We start from the raw sequence: 22037 nt of genomic DNA, 5'->3' as shown, positions 1-22037 counted from the left end.
CACATTCGGGATGACTGTGCATGTGTGTGTGTGTGTGCGTAGAGAATGTTAACACACACACACACACACACACACACACACACCTGTGTAACTAAGTGCCAATGACGTCTCACGTTCACGTGAGTCAGTCTCCATGCTGAACTCACCATCATTAATTATCGGGGGAACCTATTTCTTACAATAGATAGATAGATAGATAGATAGATAGATAGATAGATAGAAAGCAGGGATCAAGCCAGAAACAGATTTCAAGACAATGTAATAGTTTACGTGGTTGTTTATGACTGCAGGGCACAAAGTCCAAATTGTTACCTGATCCACATTTAATCCCACTTCTCCCCTTCCTCTGGCTGCACCTCATCATCATTCCTTATTCCTGGAAGGTTTACAGACGAGCCCCACAGTGACGTGGCTGACGGAGTTTAAAGATCTCCAGTCGCAGGCTTGTGCTCCTGCTCTGCTTGATGTTTGCCAGGTCAAGTTCTATAGTGCAGATCTGAGAATTAACCGGTGTGTGTGTGTGTGTGTGTGTGTGTGAGTGGATTGGTGATCTATAGGCAGAGTGCCCTGTTGCGTCCCTGCCTTAGATAGTAATGAGAAAAGTAACTGAAGGTTTTAAACACACACTCTCGATCACACACCGGGATAAACAGCCTTATTTAGTCTGGGCTTTGACACGTTGATAAGTGAGTGGCGGCCGGCAACGGAAACCTCCCGAGTCGTCCATGTGGATACCAGCTGTGGGAACCAGTGACCACCACACATCTCTGTTTCATTCCCGAACACACACACACACACACACATTTGCGCGCCCTGACCTGAGGAAATGGGGTTCCTCGGCTGGGATCACGGCTTGATCTGCCACAAGGACAGAATAAGAATACGGAGAGGGAGAGGGGAGGGTTTGTGGGGACAGCAGCCATTTAAAACCCTCTGATTGTCTGCAATGTCCCAATCAGTAGATTAAACACAGAAATCAAATCATGTGCTTTAGTCCAGAATCCACTTGTCTGCTATGCAGGTTGCACCTACTTTGTCTTTCTCGCTCTGTTTTCCTGCCATTATTCAGCAACTCTACACCTCACAGGTCTGACGGCGAGCGCTGACGAGCAAGGACAAGAAAATACACAATGCTGAGCGGTGTATATCAAGACGCCCAATGTGGTGTTGATTACCTTGTCAGCAATGAGGTTGCTGAGTTTATGTGGCCACACTGAAAGACTAGAGTGGGAGAGAGACAGATAGACGGAGAGAAGAGGGGGACAGTGGAGGAGAGGAGGCTGTTAACTGCCTTTCCATACAAGGAGAGGTAGGGGGAGAAAAGAGGAGGAGGAGGAGAAAGAAAGGGAGAGAGAGAGAGAGAGAGAGAGGAGGGTAATTTGAGGAGATACAATGAGGGAGCGAGGGAGAGAGAGAGAGAGAGAGAGAGCAAGGAGGAGGAGAGAAATTTGGAAAGAGATAAAGACGGAGAACAGAGAGATTAAGAGTGATACGGCTGCCACAGATTGCTGCTTGTAGCAGAGAGCGGAAGAGAAGAAGAGTGAGCGAGTGGAGCTGTATCCTCTGTGCCCAAGACTGATCCAGCACAGGTAGGGGACACACACACACACACACACACACACACACACACACACACACACACACACACACACACACACACACACACACACACACACACACACACACACACACACACACACACACACACACACACTTAATTCATTTTCTGCAGATAAAGTTCAGTTTTGTTTTGCTTTTCCAGACAGATTCAGGTCCAGTGGGCTTTAGACATGAAACATTTGCAGAAAATAAGTTTAGATAGACTTTACTCATGAAAAGCAGCAAGTTGCGTGTGTGTGTGCGTGCGTGTGTGTGTGTGTCCAAAACATATAAAAAATAAATGTAGCTTCCACCGCTGAATTGACAACATGTTTCTTTTCAAGCAGAAGCAATGTGCACAGATGTCTCTTTATTTTTTTACGAGTTGTCTGCGCGGCAGTCTGCGGCTGCCTCTGCTCATACCACTGATGTTTATATCCATTTGCATCCTCACAATAAGAGCCGCTTCCCCCCTCGTCAGTGCCACTCTCAGACGCAGTATCCCCCCCCCCGCACGCATAAATCCACCCTCACTGTTGCTGATGTTGGAAATGTGGCTTGAGTTAAACAAATCAAACATTGCACAAGCTCCTTACTTTCTTTTGTGTTTGAAGTGTTGCCTACTCCGTCATGATTTCCCCCTCCGACTGCATGAGAAACGGAGTTTCTCACCTCCCGTTGTGACGCACGTCTGACCTCTTTGTTTTTTTTGTGTGTGTGTTTTTTTCCCAAATATAAATGAATGAAATAGTGGGAGCAGATATGTGCACTCTGCCCAGGTTTGTATGAAGAAAGTCTCTTCAAGCACCAACCCTGGAATTCCACCTTTGCCTAATAAAAGATTTTTGAGAAAAATCCCAGGGAACGCAGCAAATTACATCTCTGACATCTCCTTGTTAAAAAAAAAAAAGAAAAGAGCCTACCTCTGGCTGTGTGCACGAATCTCTGCTTGTGTGTGCATACCTGACTGCCCGTGTGTATGAGCGAAGGTGAATGTGTGTATTATCTCTGCATGAGACCGCTCTAATTACACAGTGGAAGGAGCCATAGGGCGGCGGTGGCGACGTTGGCTCTGCGCCACATCCCCTTGTTTTATTGTGTCTTGCGCCTGACAGAAAAACTGCTGCGTGTGTCGATGTTGACTGATGACAGCAGGTCTGCGGCGAGAGCGCAAGCGTCTGTTTAAGCGCGTAAACCTACCGCCGGTGGAAAATGAGCGTGTGCAGGGATACTGTGTTTGCCCTTCATTATCCCGCTACGTGTTGTCGGCAGCAGACATCAGCTGGTTTGGTGGGTTTGTGGGTTGACTGTGGGGATTCACGAAATGTCTCTTTGGTGTGTTATAGTGCTTCTGTTACAGGTTCAGGGGGAAGGTCAAAGGGTCTGTTGAACCAAAGTCTGGGCGTAGAATGGGGAGTGATTATTGGGTATTACACGACGGCATAGCAAATAAATCATTTCAGAGGAAAGCGATCATGTTGGCCTTTATCTCCAATTGAGCGTCGGTGTGAAAAATGTTCAAACTTTGCACCCGGCCGTCACAGGACTGACCTGGTTTTCTATACTTCGGAGAAGCATTAATGTGAAAAGCTTCGAAATCGGAATCATTGTCTTTCCAGCATTGGGATTGATTGTGTTATTTATTTATTTATTTTTTCGGTAAAGTTGCTTTTTTGAAACAAGCTGCAGTCTGAAGCATCTCATGCCGGAGCTTCACCGGCCTCCTGCGGCGCGGCGAAGCCGCAGCCAGTGAGGTGATCAGATGCCTGAGCTGGGACATCAAAGCTGGACGCTCAGTGGCTCCGTACCCGGGGTATTTTTATGGCCGGTTGTTAAACCATGCAGTGGTTAATATACATTTAATAGAGACAGGGAATTGATGAAACACCAGGGAGACACATTGCTGCGGTCAGAAAAGTGTCAGAGTTGGAGTTTTGCAGCTATATTGGCTGAGTAATACTATCTGACCCCTGGAAATAGACTTCAGGGACAATGTGCGGCAGGACACCAGTGTTATGTGTGTTGATGGAGTGTGTGTTTGCGCTGTGGTCCACTTGCCCAGATTTAACTGTCTGCATTCTGCAGCTGTCTGGAGGTTTAGTTATGATATAGTAACCCGTAGAAACACCGCTCTCCCTTTCTGTAACGCACAAACGCAGAAAAGCAACTCATCTCTCATCAACTTATTAACTATCGCGTCAGATGAATTGCAGCCGCTTGTAAAACAGGAAATAAGTGAATTGACGTCAGTATTTTGCTACACATTTTCCACAGATTTCTCCCTCAGTGCAGAGTTTTGGAAAATTTCTAAAAGAAACTTTTCAGATCAAATCACCGTCTCATTCCGGTGCCAGTTCGATGGTGGTTTTCAGGAGTATTTTTGAAGCTTGTGTTTATTAATGCAGACTCTCAAAATTCACAAGTGTGGAGTGAATTTTGAGATGAGGATTTGGTGACAGGGCGCGCATGCAGGCAGTTTGTCAAGCTGCTGGTTTTGACAGCAACTTTTTATTCTCCTTTCCTCCGACTTATGAAAACGCTGTTTGTCTTTCCAAGAACCACACTGCAGACTCATTCCTGGAACAATTGCTTTGACTTTTTTTTTGGGGGGGGGGGGGGGGATTAAAGAATGGATAGGAGAGTGTGGCTAATTTCAATATGAAAATAAATACTTAAGAAGATTTGGTGTAACCTGCTGGCATATCCAAACTTTTTCACTCCAAACCTGAAAAAACGATATCTTCTCCCCCAGTCGTTTGCTCATTCAGGTTAAAAAGAGAAAAGACATGAAGCAACTCAATGACGGCAATGCTAATGAAAGAAAAGGTGTAACAACCAATTTTCCGACTCGTTCCTCACACCAGCTGTTGAAATGTGGAAATAGGAGTGATAGTTTTGACAGAAATCGGGAGGTGGGAGCAGCCAAATCTCACTAAACCTGTACTACTCAGAGAGTGTAGGTGACTATCCTAATGGCAGCGCTCAAGTCCAGCTGCTGCACTCAGGGGACAGTCATTTAGCTCACTAACACTTCTCTGCTCTTTGTACTGAGGCACACAAAGAATGGGAATTCTTAAAAAAAAAAAAAAAAACATAGCACCAATACCCGCCACAATATCACGAGAAATTAGACACCGGCCTTGTGACAGTTTTGTTGTGGTCGTCAGAAAAAAACGCAAGTCTGTTATGGGGAATTGAAGGGGCTGACGTGATGGAAGGATGTCAGTTAACTGGCAATCGGCAGAGAATCAGCATAGCATATTTGAAAAGAGAAAAACACACATTTGCGAAGAACAAAACTTGTTTCCTTCCGTTCCTTCTCCTCCAAACGACACCAAGCCATATAAGGCAGTAATGTTGTCTGAGTAGTCATCGACGTTGTTGCATCCTAATAGAGTGCGAGTGTGACTCAGCAGTGGATGACCAGTCGGTGAGATCAGTAGAGCACCAGAGCAGACAGAGTTTGCATCTTTCCCTCGGAGATGTCATCCCTGTCGTTTTTAATTTTAGCCTCCGTAGCAGACGTTACGGTGAGCCTGGTGAGTGATGGCTGGTTCTGTCCTGCCGTCAGCCTGGCCCTGGGTCAACTCACAGAGGAATTTCCAAGGATTTCTTTAACTCAGAGTTTCAGGGTCTTTGGGTTCAGTAACTTCAGTTCTTTGATAAAATGACTGTGTTGTGCTGTGGCAGACAGGGGATTTCCCCCCATTTATTCCAGGATTATCTGAGATTTCCTAACAATTTCCGTATTTTCTTTTTTTTTTTTTCACAGATATACTGTGCAATGAAATGCCCTGGGCATTTTTTTTTTTTTTTTTCAGTATACCATATATTTCTTGGTATTCACGACAAGTGAATACCCTATCAGGGAAGGGAACCCAACTGTGTGCAAACCTGAAACGTACCTACAGTGCGGGCCATTGTCATTTCTCTATTTCTTTCAGATGATGTTTTCAGAGCACCTGACCAGCGGTTGGCTGCAGCAGCTACTCGTCGTACTGGTGAAGCTTTGCCTCACCTCTGCTGGACCTTTGAGACCAAACAATGGGACAGAATGCACAGCCAAGACTCCTGCTTCCTACATCCTGGTCTTTACGGGTCACTGGAGTCCTCGGGCCTTTCCAAAACAGTATCCACTCTTCAGACCCCCAGCACAGTGGTCCAAACTCGTAGGTAAGGAAATGAGTGTGTCATTAGAAAATCCACCCTGTTTCAAAGAAATGTTTTGAGTCTGTTGAACATGGCTTCTTATCTGCAGCGATGAGCGAGGGGCCAGTATTTCACAACCAAGAGTCACAGGTGCAAAAGTCAATCAGGAGAGCAAGGCAAGGCAAGGGTGTCCATACCAACGCAATCTCGGCTTCGCCGAGACACAGATTCCTTTGTTTCACGTCATGTGTCGAAGGTTTACAACCTCGTAGTCGTCAGACAGACACGAACACAGAAGGGTGAGAGATGTTAATGAGCAAAGCAGCTTGAAGCGGAGAGCAATAAGACAGTCTAAGCGCTACCAGATGGTATCTCCCTTTGTTGCTCAAACTACTGTTCTGTCCACAACTTTTCTTTAATATTTCTCCATTTCCTCCGCTGGTTTACCTCAGAGTTGGCAGTAATATACCAGAGCAGTTTTGGAGGCTGGTGAAGGTGGGTGATGATAGTTGGGGTGTGGTGGGGTCAAACCGCTCACCTCCGAGCCGAGAGGAGGGAGGCGGAGGGAGATGGGAAGATGCGATTTAGACCCTTCTATTCTCCCTTTTTCTTTTTTCTTTTTTTTTCCAAGCCATGAAGCATGGGATGGCTGGCAGATGTTAACACATGTGTGTACATGTATGTGCGTGCGTCTATTTCGCTGCTTCGTGGCGGCTGTGGCTTTGTCTGGTTTCCAGCTCTCCTAGTGGTGCCCTGCTGCCCCGCCAGAGGAAGATGCCCTACTTACTGCTTCTCGAGACAGTCACTGGACATTCTGACACATTTAAGAAGGGATTTTATTGTCTCTGTTTAACAGGGTGACGCAGGAGTGAAATCTTTCTGTTGGCCAGTCTGGAAGTTTTCACCACAGGGTTTGATTGACGTGAAAAAATAACATTAGTTTCCGTAAAGAACAGCTGGTCTGCGGTATAATCGTCACAGTAAGATTCAAGTTTAAGAGTGACTCTATGTAGGGCTCAAAACAAAACACAGGACATAGGTGGATGGGTGGAAGGGGTGGTATAATCTGGATACCCCCTGGGGTGTATCCAGGAACATCCCTCCTCCCATCTGAGTTTTTATTTTCCAACGACTGGTGGCATTATGTCCAATTTTAATAGTTATCAAATAGACTTTAACATTTGACACAACCAGTGTAACTTCAAAAATATATATGCTGTTTTATGTACAAATAGAATTTCTCTAAGCATTAAAGTTTGTAAAAAATATTGAGACCGTGAAAGCAAATTTGCCTGAAGTCTCTTTTCTTCAGTCATTCATCGACCCCAAGCGGGGTATTAATTGATGAGTTTCATATTATAAAAGGAGATCGACAACATTACAAATACTATGCTAAACACAGAATCAATTTTAGGAAAAAAAAACAAACAAACAAACAAAAAAACACATACAAACATGCAGCCCTCATTTGTGAGCGACAGGACCTTTTCCTGTGTTAGTCTATGAAGAAGAGCAAAATGTAAAGGCTTTGTCATAAACAAAGCAAAACAGAAGGGGCTTAGTTTTGTGACAAATAGCAATGATTAAAATAAATATGGATTTAGCAGCGGCACAAAAAGAAACTCAAGCTGTCGAGAGGTTTGAGGGCGTTTCATGGTTTGTGGAGCTCTATTGTGAAGATCAAGAGTCAAGGGACCAAGGGCACAGCCAGAGGGAAGAGGGGAATGGTTTTTATCATGGCCAAAAACTACATACGCAATTTAGGAAGAGTGGGAAGGGGGCTTTGAAACCTCGGTGGGGCTTATACGCGTCGTGTTATTGAGTTTCAAGGTCCTGACGCTGGTGGGAAACTTGTTAGGATGGAAATGTAATTAAGTGCATAAGTAATGGCAGTTTGGGGAGAAACAAGATATTGTGTGAAGTGTGCTATGCAGGTTTTGTGTGTGGCTCGGTGTGTGTTAATACATGTGTCAGGAATATTTAAATTCAAATCCATAGTTCTCTGTGACTGTGTGTGTGTGTGTGTGTGTGTATGTGTGTGTGTGTGTGTGTGTATGTGTGTGTGTGTGTGTGTGTGTGTGTGTGTGTGTGTGTGTGTGTGTGTGTGTGTGTGTGTGTGTGTGTGTGTGTGTGCCTGCGTGCTGTACGCAGCATTGAAAAGTGAGGTAAGGCAGAACCATCAGAGCATTTGTCAGCGTGTTTCTGGCTAACCTCACTCTGCCCTGAAAAGAACCGGCCTGAGCCAGAACCTGGGGTACAAACAGTTTAAGCTAAATCAGTGTCCTGATTCTTTACAGAGTCATAAATAATCAAAACTAATCATACGGATGTGAAGTAAATGGCTCTGTTGGCCCATATTATAATAAAAACCATGATTAAGGCTTTTTTTAGAATGACTTGAATTGATTTTTGTCCAACTTCGAGCTCTGAGCTTACTTCCTGGCCGCTCCAGACTGCAGTTTCATCAGTGATAGATGGAGGAAAGATGTGACGGTAATAATGCCAAAGACAAACATGTGGGCAGTTCCTTTGAAATCATGTGTTGAGGTGCAGGTAGTAGGAGACAGCCATAGCACTACATACAGGCTCCGTGGTGGAAATGATCTCACCGTCTGGCTGAAGCTCTGTGGTGCTTCAGTGACATTGATATACATTCCAGTGAATAAGCATCTTACTTCTGGCCTCTCCTCTTCTCAAAAATGTCTCTTTTCCCTTCAGCGGTCAGCCATAATCACCATTTTCATCTATGGGAGGAGGGCGCTCCAGCCAGTGTAGGGGTGCAGAACTTTGCTGAACTTGGGGTGACGGTGGAGGTGATGAAGACAGCCAAAGAGTCCAGGAAGAAACGCACAGTTGGCAACATGTACCGAACAGCTGGCATCCCTAATGGCATCGGGCACAGCTCCACAGAAATGGTCGTGCACCCCCGGAACTCGCTGGTAGGCACAAATAAATCTCATTAATACAATACTCATACATAAACGCACATTGCATGCGCAGATGCATTTAGTCACACAAACCATCTGTTCGATGAAAAGACTCAGTCATCTGGTGACCCGGGTCCCCCCATTAACGTTGCTCATTTGCTCCGACCAAATAGTTCTTCACCACTTTTTTTTCCACTATCCAATCAGACTATGTTTAGTCCCAAACGCTGCAGCTCTGTAGCCACAAACGCCCACATCCATCCTGCGCGGTCTGCTCTCTGTCTGCTGCCTGGCCCACTGAACCCTGTGAGCTGAGGACAGATGGGCCAGGATGACGTTCACTGTTTGGAAACGTGTTGAAAGAGGACACAGCTACTTTTGGTTTGTCAGATGTAAACAAAATCATCATACCATGGCATCTAAAGCTTATAGATTAAGCTTTTGTTATGCCACCATTTAATCAAACTCAAACTAAAACCAAAGTGAAAATAACATCTTGCTCCCATAACCTGCATAACTATCAAGGAAGCTCATCGTTTCATGTAACAAACACATTACACTGTGTGAACGCGTTCAAATTGTTACTTCTGCTGGGCGGCAGCATTAACAGGCTCATCGCAAGAGGTGTTAATTACACAAAAACCTTGAATCGATGCATTCCAGCAGTCATGCTGTGCCCTCATCTGGAAGTGAGAGCGCATGGGGTGCAAAAACAGCGTCTCACGCAAGAAAAACTGCTCCTCGGCTAAATCAATCCTCACATAACTTGAATCTCCGTCATGAAGTGATGGTTTGAAAGCTCGCAGCAGATCACTTCAGCTTCAACAATACCCTTATGTTAGGGTTGACACACAAACAAAGAAACATGTTCGTATTCTCAAGGTGGCAAGACCAAAGTAAGTTCGAGGTAAAATTCGGCCCTGGTGGCGAGAGGAACAAGTTGTGAGAGCATCCAAACCAGGTTGCAGAAAAAGAACGACGTTAGCCCCAGGCCCTACGAGTCATATCACAGGAGATAGATGGAAAGAAGGAGATACAACGACCACATACACACAGAGACACACACACAAACGTGCAAACAACTAGGTCAAGCGCTGTATTATTAGCCAACACATGCAGATATCTCCAGCCTCTCATACTTAAGAATCTGAGCTGAAATATCTCCAACTGTCATGGCCGTCTTGAACCATTCAGTCCATCAGGACGAGAGTAGATTAGGTCAAACGGAGTGACAGACTTCCTCAGTCTGCATCAGTATGAAAGCCATCAACATGTTTCAGAATAACCTTGCTATCATTTTTTTTTTCCTGTGCAGCTGCCTTCTCTTTTGAAATCATCTCACATCCGGGCTAAAATACTTTTATAGGCTTCAAAAAGAGTGATTAATGTTTTCAATTTATTTTGTATGTTGCCAGCAGCTATTTTCTGATGGCGTGACCTGAACTTACTTTGAGTTTCAAAGCTTCCGAGTTGAAACAAACAAACACAAAGGCATGTGCAACAACCGCGGCGAGCTAGCTAATATCAGTTACAGCGGAAAGGCTAGCTCATCGTCTGTCTCATTTCACGAAACACTCGCCAGCGGCTAAAAAAGATTTACTCTCTGTTGGATTTTCTTCAACTTTTTTTCTTTCCGAACTCTTGCCATAAACATCCTCTTTATCGTCTTCACCTCTGCCATGTTGTTTGCATTAAGAAAAATAACGAGCTAGCGTGTAACGGGGAGCATTATTCATTCGTCCCTGGACGTTATACCCACTTACCTAAGTTACTGAGCGCGAGTACGTCCAAAAGGGAATAAAAGAGGTGCCTTTGAACCGCTTACACTCCAGTAAGCCATCAAAATGTTTCCAAGGCTGTTATTTAAAATAAAATAGTTGCATATTGTTCCTTTAATTAGTGAGTTTTATTGCTGCTCTGGAGCTGCTTTTTGGCGAGCTGTTCACGGAGGCTTCGTGCTGATGTGGTACAGTTGCAGACTGTAGCTTCACATTTGGTATAGAGGCAAGAACCCGCCACACTCGGTATTACTTGGCAAACCACTGCTGCTGATTGGTCCCTAAGTCTGAGGGCAAAGGTCAAGGCTGGAAAGGGTTTTTTTTAGTCTTGAGCTAAATTGGTGGCCAAAGGAAAAGGATTTGAAATATGGCACTGCGGAAAAATGTGCCATAAAGCATCCCGTTTATTTGTCAAGTAGCTGATGAATGGGAGAGAGAAAGGTGCGAGGAAGGGGGCACATTTGCTTGAGCTTTTTGGAAATAGGTGTGTGTCTGCCCGAAAGTCTGGTGACCTACATTTGTTTATTGGTTGTTCCACTGCTTGAACCCGAGGGCCCTCAGAAATCATAAACATCTCTGTTGGAGGGCATCTTTCGCGAGTACCCACCATGGACGGCAGCTTAACAGCTTGTCATCCAGCTATGTGATCTGTGTGACTGATTTTAAACGCCCGTCTGTTTATAGATCAGCCGGCACAGCAGGAAAAACAAGAGCGCAGCTATTGTTTGTTTGTTTCAAAAGTGACTGACGTGACTCTGTTGACAGCTTAATCTGGTGGTGTGCTTCTTGGCCATTTCTTTCTCTCCCGTACTTATTTAGAAACGCCCCCCCCCCCCCCCACCCCCCCCCACACACACACCTTCTTTTTTTTTTTTACTTTACAAAACCACAAGTCGTACGCAATGCTCAAAAAAATCCCAGATACATATGATTCCTATCTTCTTATTCATCAGCCTTGTGTTACTGTTTTTTTAATGTGTAATTCACAACACCCGAACAAAACTAGAGAGGTACCATCCAAATATTCAGCTGTGAGAGCAGAAACTGAGACAGCAACGGCTCAGCATTAATGCTCTGGGCTGTGTGCCTTCTGGGCCGACCGGTTCTCCTTAGGGCTCCGAGGGAGACTTGCTGTGATGAAGATCAGCAGAGACGGACCATGGTAGCTTTGAGTAACAGTCTGTGCTCCAGAGATACTTCCTTGACTGTATATTGCAAACCACAGGGAGCTGATCAAACCAGCAGCAGGGAGAACCCCCGAGAAGACGTCCTCTCTGAGCAGCCCAATGGATATAGCAAGACGGCTTCTTGGAAAAACCGCTGGTTGAGTGGGGGGATGAAGTGGATGAGAGGAGGGAGGGAAGTGAGCAGGAAAACAAGGGGGGATTGAGGGGGATCAGTGAAGGATTTCCAAAAGCAATACAGTTGCTTCTCATTGTCTGTGTGTGGAAAGGACCGGCTCAGAGACTCCGGGTGTGGGTGTCATGCTGACTCGACCTGCTCCGAGTACCCGGAGGTCTGTCCAGCTCTATGTTCTGATCCTATCCCAGTCCCACCAGTACACTCCCGCCAATTGCCCCATCCTACTCCAGGCCGCCGTTTCCTATCCATCTACAGTTCCCCAGGCCCACCCAGCCCTCCCTGAGACCCAGCAGCTTAACGTAAGTCCTCAAATAACAGCGTCTGCAAGCGAGGAGGCGTTTTCAGATGTGCTGTTTTCTGGGCAACTGCCACCTTGGTGTGTGCTGACCCCCAGGCCACTTCCTGCATGAGGTCACCAGCTCTCAGGAAACATCCATCACTCAAGAGACAGAGTCTAACCCAGCACAGGAAACTGTGTGGGTGCATGCATGCACACACATGGAGGTTCTATCTTGTATTTATAAGGTACAGAGTTATACAGAGCTATAAATCCTGTGTTGGTGTCTGTGACGTCATGAACACTGCACTCATTCTCCTGGCGATCTCGCTCTCCAACTTGATCTATTTACCGCAACAGGATCAGTTTAAAAGATGAAATAATGAATACTACAAAAGCATTTGCCACTTTAATTTCAATGGGTTTAGAGCATTTTTGTAATGACAAACTCTTCAGTATAGTTGTCTATGGTATGGAAAAAAGAGTTTTGGTGGGTTAATCCTTCAACAACTTTACATACGTTTACAATTACAGAGGAACTCAAAGTCAGAATAATGAGAGTTCATTCAGTATAAAGTAGAAATCTATAATCAATCTGAAGACTGTGAACCTGCTCCAAACCTTTATGTCTTCTGTGGTGTTTGCTCTCGAGTTCTTCACGTCGTTCAGCTTTCAACTATTCCTTCAGGAAATAAACTGCAGCTGAATCAGGCTGAGCTCTGATGTTAGTCTCAAGGATATCCCACCGCTTCACTCTGAACAGTTCTTTTGTGTTTCATTTTAACAAGGCTCAATCTGAGTACAGAGGCTGCTGTAAAGTGATGTGCTGTCACTATGAGTGTGCTAGTTTAATTACCAGCCATGTATGGCCAAGTAATAGTAAATCACTTTGATAGCGGGGTCACGTGGACTCTGGTGGGTCATCAGCCGTATTTCATGTTTTCTTTCCAACTGTTTGATTGTTGTTTCTTCATCTCATAAAACTTTCAGCACTTCATTGACTTTTCTTTTTTCTCTGCAACGATCCGGCTTTTACATGTTGTGACAAATCCCCTGAAGTTTAGCTCTTGAAGTCTTCTTTTGATTACTGAGGAGGAAATGTGTACACCTCCACCCACCGAGGGCGTTCTTGACTCACTGCTCATGAAAAGGTTTTTGTTTTTTTCCCCCGGGAAAATGATGTTCCTCTCATCCACATGACTTGGCGGTCATCAGGTCATTTAACAGGTCAGAGTTTTCCTCTGTGCACCTGATTTTGATATAATATATCCAAATGTTGAGGGTAGCAAACCAGCTTTGATGTTTCTTTGGTCGAATTTTAATTTTGTTCCTAACCTGCTGAGTTCCATTGGCACCATACAGCTTTACAGCCAAAATATCAAATAATTCATGCTTTTATTCAAAGCAGCATACTTAAAACTCTTACATAATGGTCATAATGTGCTCAAAAGACACAGTTCCTTATTTGATTACTTAGAATAAAACTGACTTTTTGAATGGATTTGCCTTCTGCAGTATTCAGTAAAGTTGCAACCAAATACTGGGGAGAAAACGTTAAAGCGCTTGTCTGTGCGGTCTCAACAGGTGTCCCTGATGGTGAAGGTGATTCCCAGCCCCGACTGGTTCGTCGGTGTGGATAGCCTCAGTCTCTGCGAGGGCAACCAGTGGAAACAGGAAGTGACTGTTGACCTCCAGCCTTATGATGCCGGCACTGACAGTGGATTTACTTTCTCGTCACCAAACTTCCCCACCAGCCCACCAGAAAACATCACAAAGGTATGAGCTTATGTGGTGCGATATAAGGACAATAATACCCGTCGTTATTTCCTACTCAAACACCCTAAAGAAGTTGGAGGTGTTTTCATTCAGTGGGGAAACAAAGCAAGGTGTGAGAGCCCCCTCTTTATATTCTTAGAATATTATGAGCAGTGTGAGAATGGGACGTCATTCTTAGCTGTCTCCATTTAAATGATTGCTTGCAAGCCCTCAAGCCTGACCTGAAGTGATTTGACTAAAAAGGGCCCCACTTACATAATGCACCATCTATCCTTTCCCGGCATGCGTCTTAAAGTGGGCTATCGTGTATTTGAAGTTCTTTTGAGAATCTGCTGGCTTCCGTGATGAATTATGTCTGACTGTTCTCTGCTGACCTGTTCAGATCACGTCTCAGATGCCAAACCACCCAGCCAACTCCTTCTACTATCCACGCTTAACGGAGCTTCCACCTCTCGCCAGCATAAAGTTCACTCGACAGAACCGATCACCAGACCGTCATGCCCCAATGTCAAATCATATTCTGCCCAACTCCATCAACCCCCAGCGCTTCTCAGGTATGACCCCAGGACTCTACTTCATCAGTTTGAGCAGTTTAGGGCCCAGAATCAAAGAAAACCTGCAAAACAGTTTAATTGGAACACGAGTTAAGAGAAAACTGCAGAACTTTGGTAACCTCTAAGATTCTGTCATCTCTCTCTCTCTCTCTCTCTCTCTCTCTCTCTCTCTCTCTCTCTCTCTCTCTCTCTCTCTCTCTCTCTCTCTCTCTCTCTCTCTCATATCAACGCAGCTACGCCACTGGACTGTGAAGTGTCTTTCTGGTCCTCTTGGGGTCTGTGTTTGGGTCCCTGCTCCAGAGGAGGCATCCGCCACCGCACACGATACATCCTTTTGCGGCCAGCCAATGCTGGCATCCCCTGCCCTGAGCTGGAGGAACAGGCCGAATGCGTACCACACAGCTGCATGAAACGCCAGTAACTCCACAGAGCGTCCCAGCACACGCAGTGCCAGTACACAACATTGGGACTTTCACGTTTTTTACTGCTGGACTGAGAAACATTGCTGCGTCTTGAGCAGGGTCATGCAAAGGATTGTATTGTCTTCGTTACAACCGAATTGTGGAAGTTTGGGATGCACTGTATTACCCATGAAGGCCATTAGGTTTAGAGTATATACTCCTCTGGGTCTATTTATCAGCAGTAATGAGAGGCTGAACTCAGATTGTGTTGGACAAGGGGTTGAGAAACACAGCAAAAATGTTTTGTTTTGTTTTGTTTTGTAAAGTGACTTTTTTATAAACTATTGTAGATACAGAAGACGGAACAACTGGGAAGAAGAACCATGAGAACTTAATGTTTTATGGTTTGGTCATTATCAGACAGATGTGCATTTAAATTGTCGTGGCACACCAAAGTCACAAATGCACATCTTCCACATGCTCAACCTCGTACATGAATGCACACATGTACACACTGAAATCTCCACACAAAGGTCCTTGCACATTCTGCATACCTTTACAGGCATGGAGGCATTAGTTTACATAGATATCCTATACATGCTTGGCACACGAAGCTCTTTCAAAATAACCCTACACCTAAATTTATAAATATCATCTAATAGCTCATTCAGAGCTTCCAAGCCTGTCTAAAGAAGATGGACAAATTACAACAAGACGCAGGTTTGCATAACAGGATGAAAGATTGTATTTGTATTATTGTATCTTTTTATATTTGACTGTTGAGATTTTGTACATATTGTATGATGTATCTTATCTTGTATAACTCATGAATAAATGTGGAGGTGTGTTTTTCAAATAGAAAACATCTGTGTTACTTGGTCTTCATGGATCATTTTGCAGTTTTTACAAAGGCATATGCTCATTTAAAACTCTACAGATGGTGTATATTCTGGATTTGCACGTCTCTTGAAATACACAGCATTGATGTTCGATGAAGTTTCACCCATACTGACACTTCTTATTTTATATCTACAGAACCCACAGCCTCTGGGCACAAATATACCCCCAAAAATATCACACTACGAAAAGGTTGTGATGCTTTTAGTTGGCCAGAACAAAAGTCACGGATTTATATAGATGGGCATTATTCATATTACTGTCTCTCTTCCAAACGTTGATAGCTTCATAGCTTTTTGGCCTGTGCTATTTGAAACGTGGTATTTGTTCTGTGGGATCATCCCAAGAAATCCTCACCCCGTATTGCACTGCAATACTGAAAAGCAGAGAGGTTTGTGGCGAAGTAGCGCCGCCTACTGGTCATAATCAAGGTGCCCACATCATCAAAGATGAGGATTAGGATGATGATGATTTATTCTTTGTGGAGATATTATTTTAGAAGAAGCCATTACAAAAAGCGTGAGTAACTTATTTGTTTTACAAAAACACACAATGACAACTCTGACTTTGGACAGTTGGACTGAAATACAGACAGACAACTCTCCATACGCCTTAACAAATACATTTGTTACAATTGGGGCAGGGGGCTTCCTATTCCCAACCATTTGTTTCCAAGCCTGCACTTCCTACTGGAAATGCCAAACCTACCTTCTGGCAGCTCAGCTGCCATTTATTGTTTAAAAATCTTCTAATATCCGATTTAGGGTGCTCAGAAAGTGGGTGACCAGTGTATCCACAGGACACCCTCCCAAATTACCACATCATTTTAAGCAACCCTGTGTTTCCATTAAAGCCACTGATGGGTCTTTTTTTTGTTTTTCTCTCTTCTGTCCAATTCAGGGACCATTTTTGCGTACGGGCAAACTGGCACAGGAAAACCATTCACTATGGAGGGTGTGAGTGAAGTGCCAGAAATCAGAGGGATTTTCCCAAACTCCTTTGCTCATGTCTTTGGTCACATAGCCAAGGCAGAGGGTGGCACCAGGTAAGGCAGCGGTCACTTGCACGTGAGCTGCTACTAGATCTGAAATCAACCAATAACATTAGATGAGTGTAGATGTCTTCTTTTTGTGTTTTGTTTTTTCTCTCTCTCATGTCATGATATGGAAAATATGTTGTTTTTTTCTGGTTTTAAAGAATACATTCCTGTACCTCTCTGGCTATTCTTGCATAAATCACAACATCACTAATGTAATATAATATATATGTAATTTATATATATATTGTAACAATTTTCAGGGTTAGTGTTGAATGATTTTGTGATGATAACTGTTCTGACTTGTTTTCTGAGCTCTGCCGTAGCGCCATGGTTTTCTGACTGTAACCCGCTTAAATAGGGGTTAAATAACAGTTTTATTTATTTGTGATCATTATCTATTTTCATCTTATGTTGATATGTACTTTGAGTTTTATTTTGAAAAACCTGAAGTTTATTTTCACTGCGTAACCGAGGACATTTTCAACCCGCACAACATGCTGCTGGACATAGCCCAGACACTGGGCTCCCCGTGGATAATCATTCCCGCGGGTGTCAGGTCTCTGTGTCGGCCCCTCTGTGTCTCACCTCATGATTCCAATCAGCCTATGATCTTCACTTCCTTACGAGTTCCCCCTGTGTCCACTCTTTCCCTGTGTATTTAAACCCCTCTCCCTCTGTTGTCTTTGTCGGCTCAATTTGTCAACGTGTCGCTCTTGCGTCCCCTCGTGTTCCCTGGACTTCTGGGCAATAAACCTGATTTTATGGAACTCTGTGAGTCTGCGTTTGGGTCCCTCCTGCAATTCCCTGACAGAACGAGCAGACCATCATGGACCCAGCGGACTCATACAGATCCACTTCACACCTCTGCTTCAGGAATCCCGGTGACCTGTTCCAGTTGGCCTGGCTTTCCCGGTGACGTGTTCCAGTTGGGCCGGCTTCCTCGAGGACCTGCTCCAGTCCGGCCGGCTTCCCAGTGACCTGCTCCAGTCCGGCCGGCTTTCCCTGTGACCTGTTCCCGTCTGGCCTCTCCCTGGTCCTCTTGAGCAGTAGGTTTTCTACGATCCTGTGTTCCCCCCTGTCTCTAGGGTCCTGTGTTCCCAAAGTCTCTAGGGTCCTGTGTTCCCCAAGTCTCTTGGGTCCTGTGTTCCCCAAAGTCTCTCGGGTCCTGTGTTTCCCCCAGTCTTGAGTCCCTTGGCACGCGTTGCCTTCCCTGACAGCAAGCCCGTCTTTTATTGTGGTTCCCCCGAACATCCCAGATTCGTGGTTCCTAGCAGACATAGTGACCTATCTCTACATCCCCCTTCCTCAGTCAGATGCATTCTTCTAAGGTCTGCATGTATAACTCTGTGGAGGCCAATATTTAAACCCCAAACTTCACCAAAACACTGCAACACAAAATTCCAAACATCAACCTCAACACTATATTTAGCATTGGCATAACACATTTCCATTCACCTATTCTCTGAACTAGGGAATAACTATTTTTACCAAAACCCGTAATGAACATTTCCAACACACACACGTAGCTTTGCTAGCACCTAAACTTGTAAACAAATGAAAGCAATAATACGAACAATTCCAAAAATATACATTCCTTTTCAGTTACAGTCAACAAAACATGTTAAGTACCAGAACATTTCTTGGTGTGTGTGTGTTTAAAGGTTGGGGTAGACTGACCAAACCTTTAATCTGAGTGTGGGGATTATTCTGCCCCATTGTTCACTCAGCAATGTCCTTTATCTCACATAGTCCTTTAAGTATGCAGGACACCTCCTGAACCGAGCAGGGTAACGTCTCTCACACACTGTTGACCGGAATCACACTGGACATCAGTCCGGATCTGAGCAGCATCGGGCGGCTCGTCAGCTGCATCAGGACATGTTGCAGGTTTCACAGACCTTGGTAGAGAGATGAAACCTGTTCTTTTGAAGATCGCCTCTCTGCGTCTCCACGATGTAAGATCTTGGTGTGTCTGCAGTCGACACAACGGTGCCTCTCTCCCGCAGGTCTTTTACCCATACATGACCTCCAGGGTACAGCTGTGACATGTCACGATCGCTGTACCTTCGATTGTAGTTTTGTTGTCGCTTCAGTTTGTATTGTTGCTCTGTCTTTCTTAGTTTCTCCATGTCACCTGGTGAAACTGAGCGGCACATGACACAGACATCTGTTTTTTTGGGTTTTTTATTCTGAACGGAAAAATTTGTATTAAATTTAAATGTAATAAGAGAAAAAAAAGGAAGAGAAGACTTTCTGTTATATACTTCTCGCAGAAACAGAATCAAAGTAGGACCAGCGGAGGACTCCCCTCTACGCACTGAAAGTTATCTTCAAGACTTTCTCTCGACTTATCTTGTCTGCCTTGATAAGCATAGACCACTAATGCAAAAACACCAACTCCAAAAGACTGAAGAAGTCAGTCTGTCAGTACAAAAGAGTGCAAAAATACCTCTGAACATGTAGGCTGGCTACTTAGGAGGCCAAAAAAATATCTCTAACGGGGCTCATCCCTGGAACACAAACAGCCCACAAATTCACAGTAAACAACTTTACATTCACATGTCTTGAAATGTAAATGTGTGGAGCGTGCTTGTACTAACGTATGCTTCTGTCCAGGAGCAGAAAAAACAACGCGGCGGCAGGGCACTACGCCATTTTCTGGGACTTAAACACGGTCTAACGATCTACTGACAGTCAACAAATACAAACATTGCTGCTCACAGAACGCGGTCACAAATGACTGAATGTCCATCGCTTGATAGTTCATGCCACTAGTTGCCTTTTACAACATATAACCTTCATAAAAACAGTCCTTAATGTCCAGAAAACCACACTCATAAACTGTTGCGGGCACCCCCATCTCATCTGGACAATGATAATGTTTTATTTTGAATAGTTATAGCTGACAGCGTAATGTTTTAGTGATGATGGGGAAGTTTTTCATTCACAAAAAACAAATATAGGAAGACCAAGACAAAATTTCAACATTTTTCACAAAGAGCTTTGTCTGTACTTTAAATCTCTTACATTTATGAAAAAGAAAAATAGTACAAGATTATGGAAGGAAGGAGATGGAAGGAAGTAATTATATTATTTATTTGTGACAAGGGGTGAGAGTAAATAAGTTTTTACTTCTTCTCACTCCTTTTCGAATACTCTCTGACAATGTTTTTCTTGATTTATTTTATTTTATTACTGTTATTCATTTATTTATTATTTGAGAGGAAAACTTTGTTGTTAATTTTCTTTTCTTTTTTTCTTTTCTTATTGTTTTCGTATTCGAAATAAACATTTCAATCATTATATAATTTTGTAAAAGAATGTAAACTCAATGGAAACCCCGAGTGTATGTTCCTTTTTTTTATTTTTTTTTTATAATTTATAGTTTGTTTTGTTCAGTTTTATCTTATGGTTGTTTAGTTGATGTGTGTATGTCTTCTATGTTTGGATTGTATAAAGTTTATTTAAAAAAAAAAAAACTGTCACGGTAAGGCAAGATGGCGTCTCACTTCCGGGTTTCTCTCAATACACCCATAGACATTATAAACGATTATACATTATATATGAATATATTATATATACATTATATATGAAGTACTTGTAAAGACTGTGGAGACGGTTTGTCATTTCCACTCTTGTTTCACTTCAGGTTATTATTTGCTCCTGATTGAACTAATATTTTTTTTTTAAAAACAAACCACAAAATTGGCTGCATTGTATTGTTAGCTCATATATAGTATGTGCATATATAGTTTTAGCTTTCATCATGATATCCTCTTCTTATACAAAATAAGAAGGCAGAAAGTGCTTGATAAAACTTATCATGAATCCATATCATGAATCCATCTGTCAACACAGGAAAAGATCTGTGAAGCCCGATGCTGTGATCGACTCTCTTCTGCAGTGATGACAGCGCGTCTGGTTCAAGGAGAGTTTGTCCTCGTCCACAGACCTCGACCTGATGGACGGGTTCTTGTCACCCAGGAGAGCAGCGGGCAGACAGGCTTGTTCCAGAGCAATGTCTTTCAATGTCTTGAGAGGCTCAGCTGACTCTGTATTTTACTAGTAGTTGTGTATGTTTTTATTTTCCATGTTGTGTTCAAACTGCCAAATAACTTGATCGAGCTGCCAAACAAAACGTGTACTGAGACCCAAGGGTTAATACTGCCAGAAGACAATCCTATGAATGCTGTTTATTTTCATGCTGAGTCCAGATGAAAGTATGCTTATACTCTCTGAAGATATAGTGTGTGTCCTTCAGTGTGTGTGTGTGCATGTTTGTGACACATCTAATATAAGATTTTGCACAAAAACAACTGTTTCTGGTTCAATACCTATGTTACATTTTTGTGAGTGCCTTTGTCAAAACTTGTTAAAGAAAGTAACTATATTTGATTTATTTTATGAAATAAAGAGTGTTGTGGATTTTTTCTTGTCGATGCTGCTTTGAAATAAAGTCGTTGAACAAAGTCTTTCTATCAGGAGTATTTTATTGGGCCTCAAGAGACACCAATTACAGAGTGTCTGACCAAAGTTGCGCCCCGCGACTCTTACCTACTTTTGCAAGGTAAGCGAGCAGAGGAGGGAGGCGTTGGAAGCACCCACAATTGGACTTCTGAGGTTCAGCAACAACAGATGGTTCACCTTGACATTCACACAAACGAAGTTCCGTTCCCACCAGATAAGGGAGTGGGAGTGTTTGCTAGTTTGGAGCCAGGGAATAGAGAAACATCTGTGCATCTTTCAGAATATAATACAGCTTTCATAAGGCTGTTTGTTTCAGTGATTCTCAGAGAACATAAAATCCATTATAACAGAGTATAAGCACCTCTGTGAGCAACAAAATATAATTTTACTATGACAATTCTCCACTTTTGGTCATAATTCATTATTGACCCACTAAAGAAAATACAATTATACAAAAGACTGTAATGCAAACATCCACCGTGTTACCCTGAAAACAGTTTCAAACATTACTTCATAAATCATTACATGGAAATAGCTGTTTTTTCAAGGAATGTGCACCCCTGAGGGGGACTAAGCAAGTAAAATGGCAGGAGAAGCTATTGACACAGTTGTATCCTGAGCTGAGTTTGTGTCATGACCAGAGTCAAAAAGTGCCTCAAAAGTGTCCAGACGCAGGAGGAAGGAGAGCTGAAGGAGGGGGCGCAGCTCCAGTTAACACTGCGGAAAACATGGTGCTTAGGCCGACCGCTAGAGGCCGCTGTTCCCTCCCTCTCTCGCTCAGTCTCCGCAGTGCTGCCCGTCGACGAGGAGT

At 43.7% G+C, this 22037-nt stretch overlaps 1 protein-coding gene across 1 annotated transcript; it reads left to right on the top strand.

Moving 5' to 3' along the window:
* The first annotated feature begins 1210 nt into the window (after positions 1-1210).
* spon2a (spondin 2a, extracellular matrix protein) lies at positions 1211-15813 on the top strand. The gene is made up of 6 exons (XM_080465859.1): positions 1211-1589; positions 5544-5772; positions 8467-8687; positions 13677-13868; positions 14251-14422; positions 14656-15813. Exons 2-6 carry the CDS (start codon positions 5544-5546, stop codon positions 14841-14843), a joined length of 1002 nt encoding a protein of 333 aa, XP_080321985.1. The 5' UTR covers positions 1211-1589; the 3' UTR covers positions 14844-15813.
* Positions 15814-22037: the final 6224 nt, after the last annotated feature.

This window comes from Lipophrys pholis (assembly GCF_963383615.2).
Source record: "Lipophrys pholis genome assembly, chromosome: 6".
Taxonomy (NCBI): Eukaryota; Metazoa; Chordata; class Actinopteri; order Blenniiformes; family Blenniidae; genus Lipophrys; species Lipophrys pholis.
Note: the sequence above shows the minus strand (reverse complement) of the source record. Positions and strands in the feature narration are given on the sequence as shown.

Bases quoted from the DNA above. Each gene is read 5' to 3' on its own strand.
- spon2a (XM_080465859.1), top strand. From the start codon at position 5,544: ATGATGTTTTCAGAGCACCTGACCAGCGGTTGGCTGCAGCAGCTACTC. The intron at 8,688-13,676 runs GTAGGCACAAAT...CGGTCTCAACAG, and splicing joins TGCACCCCCGGAACTCGCTG to GTGTCCCTGATGGTGAAGGT. The intron at 13,869-14,250 runs GTATGAGCTTAT...TGACCTGTTCAG, and splicing joins CACCAGAAAACATCACAAAG to ATCACGTCTCAGATGCCAAA.